The 16,734-nt window shown below is 51.7% G+C and overlaps 6 protein-coding genes across 6 annotated transcripts; 3 read left to right on the top strand and 3 right to left on the bottom strand.

The window, feature by feature from the left end:
- Window positions 1–285: 285 nt before the first annotated feature.
- Window positions 286–797, bottom strand: PV08_11431 (uncharacterized protein; the record flags this gene model as incomplete). The annotated part of the gene is made up of 2 exons (XM_016385739.1): window positions 286–473; window positions 686–797. The coding sequence occupies 2 exons, from the start codon at window positions 795–797 to the stop codon at window positions 286–288; spliced, it is 300 nt and encodes a 99-aa protein (XP_016230683.1).
- Window positions 798–2,168: 1,371 nt separating this feature from the next.
- PV08_11430 (uncharacterized protein) lies at window positions 2,169–3,041 on the bottom strand (the record flags this gene model as incomplete). Its single annotated transcript, XM_016385738.1, has 1 exon — window positions 2,169–3,041. One exon carries the CDS (start codon window positions 3,039–3,041, stop codon window positions 2,169–2,171), a length of 873 nt encoding a protein of 290 aa, XP_016230682.1.
- A 1,182-nt stretch (window positions 3,042–4,223) lies between these two features.
- PV08_11429 (uncharacterized protein) lies at window positions 4,224–5,664 on the top strand (the record flags this gene model as incomplete). The annotated part of the gene is made up of 2 exons (XM_016385737.1): window positions 4,224–5,516; window positions 5,572–5,664. The coding sequence occupies 2 exons, from the start codon at window positions 4,224–4,226 to the stop codon at window positions 5,662–5,664; spliced, it is 1,386 nt and encodes a 461-aa protein (XP_016230681.1).
- A 601-nt stretch (window positions 5,665–6,265) lies between these two features.
- On the bottom strand, window positions 6,266–7,065 carry PV08_11428 (uncharacterized protein; the record flags this gene model as incomplete). Its single annotated transcript, XM_016385736.1, has 6 exons — window positions 6,266–6,401; window positions 6,462–6,570; window positions 6,632–6,742; window positions 6,795–6,851; window positions 6,905–6,981; window positions 7,028–7,065. The coding sequence occupies 6 exons, from the start codon at window positions 7,063–7,065 to the stop codon at window positions 6,266–6,268; spliced, it is 528 nt and encodes a 175-aa protein (XP_016230680.1).
- Window positions 7,066–7,676: 611 nt separating this feature from the next.
- PV08_11427 (uncharacterized protein) lies at window positions 7,677–9,254 on the top strand (the record flags this gene model as incomplete). The annotated part of the gene is made up of 3 exons (XM_016385735.1): window positions 7,677–8,393; window positions 8,440–8,574; window positions 8,622–9,254. 3 exons carry the CDS (start codon window positions 7,677–7,679, stop codon window positions 9,252–9,254), a joined length of 1,485 nt encoding a protein of 494 aa, XP_016230679.1.
- Window positions 9,255–10,317: 1,063 nt separating this feature from the next.
- Window positions 10,318–11,622, top strand: PV08_11426 (uncharacterized protein; the record flags this gene model as incomplete). The annotated part of the gene is made up of 3 exons (XM_016385734.1): window positions 10,318–10,536; window positions 10,583–11,391; window positions 11,445–11,622. 3 exons carry the CDS (start codon window positions 10,318–10,320, stop codon window positions 11,620–11,622), a joined length of 1,206 nt encoding a protein of 401 aa, XP_016230678.1.
- Window positions 11,623–16,734: the final 5,112 nt, after the last annotated feature.

Genomic DNA, 16,734 nt, shown 5'->3' with positions numbered 1-16,734 from the left:
GGTAGACATACTAGAAAGTCGGAAAAGCCATCGGGCGTCAATAAGAGCTCCCGGTTGTGATGGTATCTAGAGTATCATTCCTCGTAATGGTCCGTCTCGTTGTGATCCAGTCGTCCAAAGTCAATACAAATCAACCCATAATATCGTCTCCACCACAAAATGGCAACGGTCGCGAATCTAGAAACGTCCTCTCCTCGATCCACGCCGCACCCATTTCCCATAATCACCACCTTCATGAGAGTCCCTGGTATTGGGGTCTGGTGGTGTGGTTTCCAAAGCCAAAGCTCAAATGTACCCGCCCTTGTCGTTCTTCCCCTTCCGTTCCGAACGAGTAAAGACTTCCTTGGACGCCAAGTTCCCTACGCCCTCGAGGACGCCGCCCTTGCCCAACTGCCCGCCGACGCCCTCATTGACACCGTCCTGAACCGCGTCGACGTTCTTGTCGCCCGTGATTTTCGTTTGGCCGAGCTTGTCTATTGGGGAGTACAAAGGTTGATCGATCAGCCTAGATCTCGGGGGACTGCTTGTGACGAGAAGGGTTGTTCTTGGCCGGACTAGGCTCCAAGCAGGGGAAAAAAACAAAAGGACGTGGAGACATCGACATAGAGACGTAGAGGCACAGAGGTATGGAGAACGGATAGGACGGAGAGAAAGGTTCAAGAAGCATAGGTAGGTAAGTAGGTACCTTTTGCAACGTAACTAGTCTTGTTCTCACCCCACCATCCCAACACCTTGTCCTCGATCCACGGCACCCAGTTCTCGTATTGTTTGTTGTACCAGTTCTTTGCGCCGTCCATGGTGGCTAGCCTGATTTACCTTGGTGGTTCCTTGGAAGTGGCCCTGGGGTGATTACAGGGTCCTGGGTATGTGCTCGTACGGGGGCGTGTGGGATTGTAGGTGGTGTGGTGTGATGTAACTCCGTAGGATATACTGACGTTAGAGACAATGGGAGGAGAAGGAAGAGAAACAGAGGATCAAAAAGATTCTAACTGGGACTTGGTGCGCAGAGCCGATCAGAGTAGATGGTCAGAACAGGACAGGAGACATGACAAGACTAAAGGATACCAATAAATAAATACACCAGGGCAGCAAATCTCATCTCAGGGTCCCGTTTTCCTACCTGAAGGGCGGAAAGGAAAACGTTGGATCCAAAAGGGCATACGAGAAGCACGATGGCATCATGTGGACAATTCGAAATCCAGAAAAGCAAGCATGTGGCACTCGTACTCGTAACGTGCCAGATGAGCTCGACTGTCTCGTGGCTGGAACGAGTAACGTACGCGGACCGCAGCGACGAATCACTGCCCATACCAGGTGTGCTTGAACCGCTCTGTGTCAAGGGCCGGAAAAGTTGGAAGATGGCGAAAAGAACAGGGAGTGAGTGGTTCGCACAGAGAACAGAAAACAGAGTACACAGAGTACTGTGCGAGTAGACATGACGATCAACAAGAGTCAAGAGTCAAGAGTCAAGGTCAAGACGCGGGTGGTTGTGGTGGTGGTGTTGAAATGACGTAGAGTGCAGGGATTCACCCGGGATCGAAATCCAACTGTCAAAAGGGGAACAGGGATTCGGCGATCGGGGGGGATCGTAGTTAGACCAGGCTGAGAAGGAAGATTCTCGTGAGAAGAGATTTGGTTTCCTCCGAAAACAAAACACTCTCTCTGTACGAGAAGAATACTACGATGAGGGTCTTCTAACATCTACCGTAACTCAGACATCTGCTGTACATCCTCAACAAGTCACATCCAGGATCCGCGCCTCTCTAAAATCTCCCTCCTATGTCCGCTAATACATTAGAGGCTGCAGCAGGCTGACTTCCGCGTTCCGGCGCTGGGGATCGTGGAAGGCGCCTCACTAGCCCGACGAACTGCGTGGTTACTCCCGGGTGAATGGTGAAGAGAGGATCTGAGAATCATCCGTCGTTAATTAAACGTCCAAGTCAAGTGGCACTTGGGGTCTGAATTTAATCCCTACACAAGTACACGGACACATCGGGCACTGACGGCCTCGACTTTGAGTGATCATGAGCAATCGATACTCAAATGATGCTGACATGCTTCTTTCTAGTGGATCCGAAAAGCCTCCTTGACTGTCCCTTTATGATCATACAGTTATGCGAAAAAATACACAAAGCGAGAGGCAGCGGCATCAACACAATCCCGCAGATCTAGTTTCGTTGGCCTCCGCCTCCCCAGCCTGCGTCGCTTCCACTATGAGATGGCATACGTCTGTGTGGGTTTATATTGTGGGTTCGGCGTATGTGGTCATCAAACTTGGTTTGACAATTGTGAGTGTACGGATCGTCATCATCGCAATACTCGCAAGTCCGGCGAACCCGATGCTCATCTTTTTCTCGCTGGTTGGCAAAGGTCTCGCCGCAGGTGGTACACTTGATGGACGATGGTCGATGTTCACGAACTAGCGGGCCAAAGTCGATGTCAGCGCCGCAGTTCAGCAAGACCGTAAGAGCGACATTGATGTTGTGGGTATCTTGACGACTTGTCCTTTCTATCTCTGGACTGATACGGTCCCCGTTGACGGCGTTCGACCTGTTGATGAATCCCTGTGCAGCTGCCTCACGGACAGCAGCAGAGGTAAGCCTGACGGTGATTCCTCGCTGCTGGAGTACCATGATCAGGTCGTAAATAGGCAAGATTGGAATCTCTTGTAGCGGATTCATACCCGAAACGAGAGGGTCGTAGTCATCAAGATCTTGTTGCTCTTTCTTGCGTCCTGATTTGTGAGGACGACCGCTGCTCCCATCCCTGAGATTATCTCGTTGGTCTCCCTGGCGATTCATGTCGGACTTGTCGAAACCTTTTTCACCAGATGGGGTCTGTAGCGGCAACTGAGTAAGATCTGTGGAAGCAGAAAGGTCGAAAATCGTGGTTGAAGAACCGAAGCCGCGCTTGAAAGTGCGCTTCTTGAGGCTCTCGTTTGACAAGATGAAAGACTTGTCGGTGGTTCTATACACAATAGATCGGGGGCCGCTGTGTCTGCTTCTCGAAACACTTCTGACGTTGGGCAAGAACGGTGGCATCTGCTGTCAAGTTGTAGTCATTGTAGACATGAGGACTGAAGATTGCTGATCAGGCTGAGCTAGTCAGAGGAGGGGAAGTGGGTGCTTATCAGTCTGGTCATGGCGCCCTTGAAGCCGGGCCACGATGTTTGGAACTTCTCGTTTGCGAGCCTCAGGAAGAACTTTTGTGCCTCGACAAATGGTACTCTGCATGATTGCCTATTTCCGGGGCGTTGGTGAGCAGTGGTTCGTTCGTTTGTAGGTGCCCAACTGTAAGGTTGCCTTTCCGTTCGTATTAGACCCCGGTATGAAATAAGGCAAACTCATTGCGTGGCCTTACCGGTTAGTCGATCAGACGATTTAATTGGGAACGACAGTTCTCTAGGTTCGCCACGTATTTCACACAGGATTGCGCTAGCATGGTCAGAATAGATGAGGTTGAGTTTGTGCCTTGTCTTGCCTTCGCCAGTTGATGCATATCCGGGAGAGAGTTGGCTCAGGTATTGTTTGCTTACCATTACAGAGATGCTCTGTTCAACCTGCGTCGGGCACTCTACACCGGTCTCGGTTGAAAGGTCTCAAGGTTCTCGGCTGCGAGTGAAAGCAAGAGACGCCTTGAGACAACAGGAGGGCTGGAAATAGGAGAAGGGGGTTCTTTCAACCACGGAGACCCCGACGAGACCTCCAGTGCCAGCTCCGGCGCTGTCTGACAAGTCACTGATTGCTGAGGCGGTCGCGGTGAATCTCGTCAGACGCAGGAGACTTTCCATTGGGCTGAGGACAATAGTCACGTGATAATGCCTCCGATCCCCCGCAAATCGCCGAACGGCATCAATGCCGATGATGCCGTCTCAGCCGGCAGTTGCGTCTTCTTGAAGATTTTGATTCTCAGCATCAAAACCAAACCCAAAAAGATGCACGTCCGGCTCCGCAACTGTTCTGCGGCGGCGTCGGCGAGCTTGGCCGGCTCACGCCGTCGAGTGGCCATCCGAGAGCGTTGAACAATGCCGATCGAAACAATATATCGACCGTGACGGGAAGGTTTACTTTTCTTCGTTTTCATACTCAACTTCTTCATCCTCTACTTCGTTGTTGTTCTCTCTTGGATCAGGTGCCTTGCGATACCTTCTGTCTTCGTCATTTCAACCCCCACTTGCCCAGAAGCCAGATCCAGCTCGCAGGCGACAGTCTCGAGCAGTCAAAATGGCCATCACTCCCTCCACGAATGCCTATCCTAAGGTGGCCTTCATCGGGCTCGGAGCCATGGGCTTCGCCATGTCGACACATCTCGTGCGAACAGGATTCCCAGTGGTAGGGTACGACATATACGGCCCGACCTTGGATCGATGGCAATCGACGTGTAACGAGATACCCGGTTCCAAAGCAACCACCGCTAAGTCCCCGGCCGAAGCAGTCCGGGGCGTCTCAGTGGTGTGTCTAATGGTTGCAAATCACCACCATGTCCACTCCGCGCTATTTGATGAGAAAGTCGGAGCTGTCCATGCCCTGCCTAAGGACTGTACTGTTATAATTCATGCCACGATCCCGCCAACGGAGCCATCATCCGTCCGCGTGAGACTTACCGAGGACTTCCAGCGTGCTGACGTAAAGTTGATTGATGCGCCAGTGTCTGGTGGAGCGGCACGATCCATTAATGGCACGTTGACAATAATGGCGGCCTCTGACAGTCCCAAGAACATCGAGCAAGCTGACGCAAGGGCTGTTCTCGATAACGTGGCCAGCAAGGGCAAGACGCTATTCATCATTCCTGGCTCTCTGGGTGCTGGCCAATCTGCCAAAGCGCTCAACCAAGTTCAGGCAGGCATCCATATTCCCTCCGCATCGGAGATCATGGGCTTGGCCGCCATCCACGGTGTCGACACGCAAAAGTTCTACGACTACATCGTCTCGAAAGACACGTCAGGCAAAAATCCGGTGGGCTGGAGCTGGATGCTGGACAACCGCGGACCCAGAATGCTAAGTTCGACCCCGCCCATGGCATCTGCAACCCTTATTATCAACAAGGATGTTGGTATCATCCGGGACGAAGAGAGTAGGCTCAACGTCGAGTTACCGCTCTTGAATTGTTCGAGTGACGTTCTCAAAGACGTTATGCAGACCCATGCTACGGCAGACGACAGCTGCATCGTACAATATTATCTTGGCTTCGGATCTGACAGGGAGAACCTGGTCGTTGAATTGGCCGGCAAGCCTACCGTCTCGGCCAGCGAGCAAGACATCCTGATCCAGGACTTGGCTACTGCACATGGAATTATCCATCTCGTTTCCGCGTTCGAGACAATCAGCTTTGCACAAGCTCTCGATCTCATGCGCCCGGAGCAACGAAAACAATGGTTCACCTTGATCGCCGGTGCCGCGGGTGGCAGTACCATCTTCTCAGAAGTCATTCCGAGAGCGTTTGATGATGTGGATGGCATTGAGGCGGCGTTTAAGAAATATGCCAAGGAGAAATTTGGAGGGTCTTCAGACAAGGTGGTAAGTACTTCGTTCTTTTCATAACTGTGCATTTGAACTAACGGATGGTGACCAGCTATCTCTCATCAAGAATGCTAAGAGCCAGGGCTATGAACCCCGAATCCTCGAGGCCGCGATGAGTCATTTCCAGAACTTCATTAAGGCGTAGACTCTCGCGCGTCCTCGCCGATTCTTCTGGAGATTCTTCAACCTATTGCTTTTCTGATACGGCGCTTTGGTATTTGGGATACTAGGGTTACAGCCACGAGCGAGATATCATCCTCGAAGTGAAAGGCACAAGTCTAAGCATAGGCTCTTGTTGCCTGTGGCAAGCGCCATCGTTGCCTTTGTTCTGGGGGCCGACATCGACGAGGAGAAAATTAAATGATGGACATCCCAGACCTTTACGAAGGAGGGGGCTTTCAGGGCTTAGGCGAAAGTCGGAATAAGGTTTGCCCACCACTCTTGGGCAAGTATACAATAGCCTACAGGTGGACTACTGAGCTCGGTCAATCTAAGCGAGGATGATTATGATCAGTGGGTCAGGCGTCGACAGAAATTCGCCTCACAGTCACAAAGGGTCACAATGCTGCACACTAAGTTAAACTTGCAGTAAGCATGGTGCCTGCAGTGCTTGTCGAAGTCGATCTTTCAGTAAATTTGATATCACCATTTCTCGCTCTGTATTTCACTGCCTGTCCTCCACTTCTTCTACATCATGTCTTGACTGCCAACTCTTCCATCCCGGTCTTCTCTTGCGCCATTTATTCTTAGACATCGACTTCCTTGAGATTTCCAGTCTTGAGGTCGAAGACAAACCCCCTAGTGTTCGCCTTCAGCTCTTCGGGTACCAACGCAGACGCCCGCAAGAAATCAATGCTTTTCTTGACGTTCTCATCAAGTGATCTGTGCACAAAAATCTTAGCATCATCCTGATAGCCTTGTGAAGATCCAAGGAGGACCTACCCTGTGATTTCGCCAAACTTCAACCCCTCAATTTGTTGCTCGAGGTCTGGTGCTCGCTCTCTCAGACCTTCCTTGACTTTGTCATCCCGAAAATGGGTCGCACCACAATCTAGAAAAGCCGAGTCATGAGTTCCCAACGTATTCATGCGGGCGACCAAAGCCCAACTGACCGGTATGCTGAACAATGATGCACTCCGTGAAGTGGAGCAGGGAGTCAAGCGAAAGAACGTGCTCCAGCAGGAATTGAGCATTGCCTCCCGGGACGCGGTACACTACCGCCTCTGCGATGTGTCAGTGGCCCTGTCTCGTTGCAATGGAACACGGCTGCTTGACCTCCGGTGTGCAGGTTGAAGATGTTCTCGGGGATGCATCGAGGATCTGCACAAGTGACTGTTGGCATGTCAGACTTGGTGGAAACCGTTTGGCGCTCAATAGGTGCTCACTGATCAACATCCGGGGCATCTGCGCTGGTTCAAGCTCAGACAAGAGCGGCAGAGGCTCGAAGTTGACGAGGCTGGCCCTGTGATGATTTAGCCAAAGTACATCCTCGCTGGAGGAAGTCTTACTCGTGGCGTTGAAGAAGCTCCTGGCTGGTTAGGACCATGTTTGACGTTGTAGGGCAGATATCGCACGATGGAGTTGGCTTTGAATCAGAGTACACCAGGTACAAACAGAGTGCGAAAGATTCTGTTGAGATGGGGCTGTCAGTTGCGGCGAGTGCTTCACCTTTTTATACGTAGACATGGCAGCTTCGTGGTCCCAGCATTTGGACATTCGAGACTTGCGCCTTACCACAGTAGACAATTGATTTCTTCCTGGAAACCAACACATACCCGAAACAGGATGTGATCGGTTTCAGCAAGGCAGCGAGAAGTCTCCGGGGGAAAGGTACAGACATATAGTGAGGCTAGACAGTGGGTGTCAAGGGCATCTAAGCCTCATATTCGCGCTATGCCGCTTCTGGGCAGTTGTACCCCTGTCGCTGACCAACACCGCTAATCTCTACGATACATCTTCTCATAACTACGCGGTCTCTACCCTGCCAGGTACCGCATTATTCCCATTCGGAAGACATCAAATACCATTTGGAGGCATTTGTGACCTCTTGCTCACAGTTGTGCAATCTGCTGGAGGAGCAGCAGTTCGGTAATTGCAGCAAGCACCCTTAGTCATCTTTCCGCAATCACCCCGCTCTCATTCACTCGACTCATCGTCATGGAGCTCTCATTCATCAACCATGGAGCTAACACTCGCGGCTTAAGTGAGGCGGACCGGAGTACGATACGGCGGGTTTCTCGACAAGTGGGTGCGGCGACCCGGAAAGCCAACGGCAACGGGAAAAAGGTCAACACATTGCAAATCCCCGACTTCTTGATGTCCAGTCTCAGAGCAAGTGATCAAGTGCAAGCTCCTCCGACCAACGACCCGGGGAGGCAGAAGTTGCTAAAGCCTGAACTCAGAGCCTTTGATCCGCAGGCTCCGAAGGTTTCCAAAAATGGGTCTGAGGATCAGCTGCGGATGACGACTATCCCCCCTGCGTTGTCGTTCAAACCGAACGGGAGGCCCACCCCCCCGGCCATGTCTGTCTTCATGATGCCTGACCTCACTGTGAAGCTTCTTGATTATGCCGTCAATGTTGACTTACTTGCGAACCCTGCCAGGTGGGTAAAGGCGTTCCGCCTGAGTAGCCCGTCGGCGCTTCAGATTCTGCCTCAGCGCTATGGCTTCAGCAAATGTCTAGATGATGCCATTGATTGTGCCGCTGGGCGCATTCGCCTGTGCCTAGCTGGAGATGAGCAAGTAGAGTCGGATAAGCTTGAGGTTGACAAACTCTACGGTCGTGCTTTGAGGAGCCTAAGCCTCGCTCTTTCCTCTAGCAGCTCAGTCGACTGGACTGTGTGGTACGCAACTCTGACTTTGCTTCTCTCTGAGGTGAGGAAGTCGCTCCATGAAGCTTCTCGTATATTGACGTGAACAGGTGTTAGACAACAGCAGCCACCATGGGTGGATTATGCATGCACGTGGCGCTTTCGAGGTGCTGCTTGCATTAGGCCCTGACAGGATCAATACAGAGGTCAAGAGAGATCTGCTCATAACACAGGCTGGCGGTATGGTAGGTGAAAATCCACGTTCTAGGTGTCCCGGACTCACCATCAGTAGATTATGGAGGCTACTTTTGCCAACATTGATTGTTTTCTGAGGCAGCCGGAATGGCAATCGGCTCTGCACCGCTGCATAGATCCTTCATCTAAAGTTGGGAAACGCAGCGAGTCAGCAATAAAGCTATGGATGATCCTAGCTCGTGCTCCGGGAATATTCAGAAGCATCACCGGAGTTGTTTTGCTCCGGAGCACCGAAGACAGAGTTGCATTGATCGATCAACTTCGTGTCTTCCTCACCGAATTGATCAGTTGGGGCAGCCATCTTCGCTCAGAAACAGGCAGTTTTCGCAGTCAATATGCTCGGAAACACTACCAATCAACAACCACCAGATACCTATTATTCTTGACGTTGGCTTACCGGTTTCAAATTGCGATTGACGTCACTTCGGCACCCCTGGCAGAGGCAAATGTGGTCGAAGGTGCGACTTATCTTGAGCAAATTATCGATTCACACCAGCACGAACCTGTATCAGCTCCAACTCTAAGACTGGCGAAGAAGGTAGTTGATTCCGTCAACACCACCACGGCTAGTTGGTCCCAGGCACAGTCAAGTGATACAGCAGATCAGCCAGGGACGATTGCACCCGAGTTGTTCACGCATTGGTCTGCGTTGGTTGGCCGAGTGGTGTGAGAATAACCTTCCAAGATACCATGGAAGTCATACTTTTCATGATCCTTGCTTTCACCGCTCGCAACGCGGATGGGGATGAGTAGTCTTGTGAAAAGCCTTTCGATCACGCAAACACACATTTGAGCATGATGATACGGTCTCGCCAGGCACATCGCCAACGTCATTTGGAACGAACAGGTTGTACAGGTGTCGAGTCGACGCTCAAACCTGGAGCTACCATTACTCACACTCACGCATTCACATTGGGTATTCTATTTCCATCCAAGTCCCTGTAGAAACGGAAGCACGTTCAGATCCTCGCGAATGAATTGAGCGGAGATACGGCAATCTAACCCCTCCAGATCGAGAACCTAACAAGGAAGCCTTTGCCGTAAAGCCTTCGTCAGACCTTCACCACGACAGGCGCGTGCTGCTCAAACAGGTCTTAATCGCAATATGAGTTGCGAGGTTGTCTGTGACCTTGAGAGGAGAAACCCTAAAAAGCCAAGGGGTTTCACTTAAGGGTGGGCATCTTTATACCTATATAGGTGGTATTGGGGGGACTTATAGGCTTTGGCACCTATTTTCATACTCTCAATATGAAAAGTCGATGAGAAGTGTATTCTTAATGAGGAAGGTGATCCGATAGTATCACGTGCGTTGACTTTTCAGGGGCTACCCCTTAAACCTCTATGGAAATATGTCCCAAAAGAGCATACTGGTATACAGTCAAACAGACTTTCGTGGGATTGAAAAAATGTTGACCTCGACCACCCCGCTGAGTATGGTCCACTCCAAGCACTCACTCCGCCGAAAAGCGTCTCTGTGCGCTTTGTCAGGACGTACAACTTATTAGACAATGCAGACGCCGGGCCCGCACATATCCAATCCGGCAGGGTTCGAAAAGGAGCTGGCGTCCTTTTGCACTACGTTGAGCCTTTGTACTATTTGCTGGAAACACATTGCGACTGATGTCTATCAAATTTTCCAAAGCACCATTTGTTCGCCTGAGCTGATTTGACATCCTGTCGTAGGTCAAAGCGAGGCACGTCTATCAGATGAATGAACACAGACCAGATGCATGATGACGACGATCCCCAAGGCGTCAGTGCCACCCATGCATGTCCTATATGCAACAGCTTTGCTGATTTGTCTCGCTTTCATCTTTGTTGTAACAACTCCAGCCAGGCCAAGTTTCAAATGGCTTGACCTCCAGCACGTGGGCCTTCAGAATGGCAAACTCCACCTCCAGGGAGCGGCCTCTGAATGTTACAGCAGCAGGCTCAGTGGTGAATCAACAACCGTAGGTTCCGCCCGAGTTCGATGGTTTCGATGAGGCAAGACTACAGGCTGTCGAGCTATACATATCGGCCATCTTGGACCGGAACGACAAATCATTCGAACGCCTTACTTGTCCACCGACAAGTCCCGGCCGATATGACAGGCTACGACGCCATCCAGCAGCACATTCGGCGCAGAAGGAGCGCACCAAGAAGCACTACTTCTTCGCTCTGAATCTATACCAATGTGCACCTATCCTGCCTCGGCTCCTCGGCTCCATCATCGAAGCATTCAGAGTCCTCGACCCAGAGACCTGTGTCCTATCCGTCGTCGGAAGCCGCTCAGATGACAGCACAACCGAGATTTTGACCAGGTTAAGACCTCATCTCAAAGCAACGGTAGTGACATACTACTTTGGCACAAGCCCCATCAACCTTCTAGAGCCAGGCCACGACCGAATAACCGAGCTCGCCAGTCTTCGCAACCTCACCCTCGGCCCCCTCATCCACCAGCCCGCCCACTACGTCGCAGACAACACCATCGTCGTCTTTCTCAACGACGTCGCTATCTGCCCCGACGATATTCTCGAGCTGTTCTACCAATACACACTCCGGTGCGCTGATTTGGTCTGCGCCATGGACTGGAAAGACGATGGACAAGTCTTCTACGACTCGTGGGTGTCGCGCGGCAAGAACGGAGACTTGGTCGTCGAAATGCCCCAGCCGGGCGCGTGGGACTTTGTTCGAAACACATTCTGGAACGACCCGGCCTCCAAAGCTGGCCTTGACGCAAAGCTCCCCATCCAGGTTTATGCGTGCTGGAACGGAGCGACAATCTTTACTGCGAAACCGCTCCTCGAGCACAAAGATCCGCTTTCGTGCCTCGTACGGACATGGCTGCTACATGGGTGAAACGACGCTGTCCTGCAAGGACCTGTGGAAGCCACGGATACGGGTGTACCGCCGTCATCCCGAGCGTCAACCTGGCGGATTCCGACGAGCAAGGGCGCGTGGTGAAAGAGGTCCAAGTGTATACGGTTGATAGTGTCAATGTCAATGTCGTTGTGGATGTCGATGACAGCAACATCGAGGAAAGTGAGCGCGACTAGGGTAAGCTCCGTAGTTCGTCGACTACGCCGATGATGGAATGGAAGACCACTCCGCCTGAACTGGTCAAGTGCCAGACAGACTGGCATCCTCCTTCCTGGGTTGCATGGGACGAACCGGGTGCGAGGGAACAAAAGCCATTCGACTGGTCCACTTCAGGATACTTTAATGCGAAGGAGGATGAGACCTGCGATAGCTAAGGTTGAGGAAATATCGATTTGGACCAAAAGCATCAAAGAAGGTGCTTGTTCAGAAGCATCAGATTGCGAGTCAAGATGTAAGACACCAGGACCATACGCATTTCATTAACAAACAGTGCAGCCACGGTATGGTCAGGGTATCCTAGGCTGGGCCGCGCTGGCAAGGTCATCTCTGCGCCGAAGGACTCTAGAGACAGAGACAAGAGGGCATATCTCTGAACAGCAGTCCTCTGATATGTATCAGCGGCGCCGTGGCCGCGGGCGTCACTGTTCTCATCGTCGGCATCAATGCCACAGACTCAAAAGCTGACTGACCGGTTCCATCACCATCTTCGTCCCTGCGCGCGCCTACCGTTTATGCTTGTCGCGCAGTACGAGGGAAGCAGGGAGACAGGGAAACCTCCTCGAGTCTTTGGCACTGTCAAACACACAGTCGGCGTGGCAGGTTGACCATTCTTCAACAGACCAAATGAAATTCCTGGCTGCCGTCCATTCTTCAACACACAAAGCAATGGCACGGGAATGTCTGTTTGGTTCATGCCATTCCTGCATTGTTCACCTTCCACGCCACCTACGAGGTAGAAGGAGAAAAAGAACGACGCTCCGAACAACACTCTTTTCCGACTTCTGGTGTCTAACTTGTCCTCTGACCCCCGACCCGGCTTTTCCCTCCCGACACTTTCCTCATTGCCTGCCTCCTTCATTGTGATGGGTATAGGTGAACGCAGAAGAGAGTGTCAAAGTATTGGTCTCTGATGAATGTCTTTCTTCCAGCGTCTCTGCATAATCTTGCAGACCCTCCATGTCTTGTCAGGTAAATGGGGAGGGACTCGGAGAGTTTGAGACGGCTCAAATGTCTTGAGGGATCGAGGGAGTGCTCCGTTTAGGTTGTGGTGGTGGTGATGATGGTGACGGTGATGGTAAGTTGGTAAGTTGGGTAACGGTGCCGTGAGGGCCGTGTTCTTCATCTTGAACCGTCAAGGAGAGTATCATTTCTCGTTTTGCTTTGAAGATGCATTAGTACTATACTAAGTTCTGTTGTGGGTTGGAGATCTGGTCAATACAGAACTGACTCTTGACTTACCTACCTTTTGTCATACCGAAGGTCTCTTGCAGAGAGAGCTCTTGTGTACAACATTGCTTTACGTATACACACCAAAACACACACACACACTCTCTCTCTCACTCACTCTCTCTCCCTCTCCCTCTCGGTATGTGTTTGTCTGTGTGTGTCTGTGTGTGTGTGCCTGTGTGTATTTCTGTGTGTACTGGAGGGTATCGAGGCATGTCTCTCGCTCACGGTTGAGGTTGAGTTTGTGTGCAAGCACATTTGGTCTTTCTTTGTCCTGATCTCCAGGTTTCTCGCCACTCGGAGTCCTCTTTCACACCTCCTCCTGCTCCGCCTCCTCCTCGAACGCACCCATGTACACAATCATCGTGAGGTCGGTGACAACAGAGTGGGTGCGAGCGAGTAGGAGCAGGAGCACGATCAGGAGGAGGGAGCGGGAGTGGGAGCGGCGGAATTCCCAAGGACCGTGACATCGATACAACCCCCCCGACACGTCACATCAGACAGGTAGGTCAGTCTCTCGCTCGAAGGTGGTGGTCTCTGGAGGCGCGTCTGGAAACGAATAAGAAGAAGAAGAAGAACAAGAAGAAAACGTATCCCAAGTTCTCTCAAAGTCATATGTCGTCTTTCCTTTACGTCTTGTCTGTCCTAGGTCGACTCCTAACGCACCGTTCCGTCCACAGTCAGTAACACCACGGGGCCAGCCCTCCCAACCTGGTTTGTACAAAAAGTATAGGTATCCTAACGGGCACTGGCCTGGTTTTTCCCTTCGGATACTGCTCGCCGCTCAGAGAGAACAGACGTCCTCCACACAGATGGACGGGCCTCGAATCGACCAGCGGGATACAAGTTGACGTGGGTCGTGCACGACATTGAGAATTCACGGCAACGAGGGACATACACTGAAGCACGGAGGCGACGCAATAGCAGAGGCAATCGTCTTCAGTGACTGGAGGACTAGATATACCCCCCCGGGCGTTGAATCCGTCGACGTGGGACAGAAGGGGTTAGTTACATGATGCATGTTCAAAGGTGAGGGACCATAAACTCGTCGCTCGACAAAAGAAAATTCCAGTGACATTGTCAATGAAAACATCGCCACCTTCTTGAGGCCGTGCAGGCGGCCTTTGCGTCGAGTATACCAGAATCTGAAATATACCAAAAACATAGGCTTAGAGAGGTCAAGCAAGCAACCCCCCCCGGAAAGAGAACCCGCCGAGACAAACTCGAATCCCGTTCCCCAAACGGTCATTACGACTACTTGGTTGAGACAAAGTACGAGGTCCTTGACGATTTGCTTCAGACCAAACCTGTATTACGCTAATGCCTGTCGACCTGGGATCCTGGGCTTTTTCCTTACCACACCCAAGGAATAGAAGGCCGTCTCTGTTGGATGCTGTGGGCTGTCTGTGCCGCAAGAATAATCCGCACCTTCTCGGCGATGCACAGAAAGCCCCGGCAGTAGTTTGGCAACTGGACTGACCTAGTGATAGTGGGAAAAGACAGGCGATTCGCTGTATGCGGTCGAAAAGAGAAAAAAGGATTTTAAGACATGCAAAAAAGACACCACACTTTCCAGGTTTCCACTTCGCCAAATGCGAGACGCTGTTAGTCGATGAGCTAGCAGCAGCATCGTCTGAATCGCACAGGGTAAGAGATGTCATCGATCGAGGGCCTCTCTGAGCAGGACTGAACAGGGCGTTCAGCTCTGTCGAGGATGAAACGAGACGAGACGGAAACAGGTGTGTTCAAACATTGGGTCTAGGAGATAGTTTTTTCTCTCTGGGAATACAGTCTTGATCGTGCAAATGATGCTTCTGATGGCTCCCGAGGACAACGATGTCGGCCACCATCTCCACTTATTTCTGACGAGGTCCTCCATAGCCATATCAGGGCGAGGAAACAACTCAGTCGAAACCTTCTCGAAAGTGCTTACTCCGTACAGCAGAGCTCGCTTGTTGGCTTACCTTCGTTATTCGTACAATAACAGTAAGCGAGGAACCACCTGGTAGATGGCATTGCTGGGCATTTAGGCGGCCGGAAGACACTGAAACCATATCCCGTATTGAGTGTTTAAGGTGAGGTTGACTTGCAACGATTCTGAGACGTTGTGGGTTTCCTGCCTTCGTCGGGCATCTTCGCTGAGGCCGAAAGAGAAAGAAAAAAAAATCCCGAGCAGGTAATGCTCGTCGTCAACGTTGATGGGGGCGGGCACCGGGGGAACGAATTTCGCATACAGATGCTGAATGAGCGACTCGTGTCACTTGCCAGCCACCTTGGGTCATTGAACACGTCTGCCTTGGTTGCTGTGCATGACAGGCCCCAGTCCGAACTATACCCTTTCCTGCACCACCGCCGACGTGAAAATGCCAATGACGAGGATTTAGTCTTGAACTCTGAAGTGAACAAATGATGTTAGCAAGCTTCTCGAGCATTTCGGCCTGGCGTGCTCGTCGTCGACGGTAGCTTAGGTCGCTTGTGGCTAGGGGTTCGCCCACAGTTTAAACCCCTGTACCCTGGTTTGCAGGGTGGGCATAGTGCCGCTGCAACAGCAATTGTGCGGTGCTCCATGTTCCCTGAAGCCCTTTACGTAGTTGATGGTCGGATGAGGAAGGATCGACTGCCTAGAGTACTCTTGGTCAATGGTCAGCAGGAGCAACGTTGGTCGGGGGAGTCGAGTTGACAGCTTTTGGCTGCAACCGACATGCAAGAACATGTCGAGGAACTGCAGATCTTTAGACCGAAGCCATCCTACAACCGAGCTCGGAGCACACCGCCCTGTAGATTTAAGAGGTTGTGCATGAAGTTTGTCCAGAAAAGGGTCATTGGCAGCATGGTAATGCGACCCTTCCTACAGGGATGCATAGGGGCTCAGCTGCTACGCAAGTCACTCCCTGGACGCCCACCTCGTATTTTCCAGTGGAAAAGGTAGCAAGTCCGTAAGCGCTGGAGGAAATGGAAGAAATATGCTGGCTAACGCGCGGCTTAGTGGTGCGGTGGGAGCGTGCTGCCGTCGAATGCGACAGCAAACACCTAGGTACGATACGAGAACTAGGAAGTGCCAGCGGTGTTTGGGGGAAAGGCGGCCTTGGGACTCTCAGATGGACCTAGGTCCAGTATGGAATCCCGCGGGTCCATGCAGGGACGATAATAATTTTCTCCGGACCTTACGGAGCCGCAACGGTCACGCTAAAGAGTATCCTGCAGTGTTTGGGCTGGCAGTTACGGATGGCGCGTAGAAGAGGCAAAGAGAAGAGGCCCGGGATGAAATCAACGCGTCGTCATATACTGGCGTAATATGGTGGAAATTGCACAATCTCCATGCACATCCTGGGTGCTGAGAAGAAGAATTATATGCTTATACCTCTGGAGGGATTGGGAACAAGAAGCGATTACCGTATGACATGCGCGAATTTGTCGCGCATAGCGAAAATTCATCGCATGGAAAGTCCGCGCCATAAGGTGATGATTCGGTGTGCTAGGGAAATTTTTCTTATATCCTCCATACACCGAGCAAAAGGAAGCGCTGTAGCAGGACGAGAGGTGCCAATTCAAAGGTTTCCTAGACAAGAGTGACACTGAAGCGACATCTGTAGAGACCGAGTGGACTAGTCCCAGTGACACGGCGGCGACGATATGGCAGGTCGCCAGACGGGGGGACTGGAATCGTTCGCTCATATCTGAGACAAGCGTAGAATTCGGAGTGAAGCACAAACTGTAACGGAGTTCAAGTATGGAGAGACGATGATCAAGGGCTCGCTTAGACCAAAACGCGAACAATCCCTGTAGCCTCGTGCGCTGATCGTTGTCACCCATTCACATGGCGAGCGAGGATTAAGAGCACA

This window comes from Exophiala spinifera (assembly GCF_000836115.1).
Source record: "Exophiala spinifera strain CBS 89968 unplaced genomic scaffold supercont1.9, whole genome shotgun sequence".
NCBI classification, from domain to species: domain Eukaryota; kingdom Fungi; phylum Ascomycota; class Eurotiomycetes; order Chaetothyriales; family Herpotrichiellaceae; genus Exophiala; species Exophiala spinifera.
The sequence above is the reverse complement of the archived record's forward strand: the minus strand, read 5'-3'. Positions and strand labels throughout refer to the sequence as shown.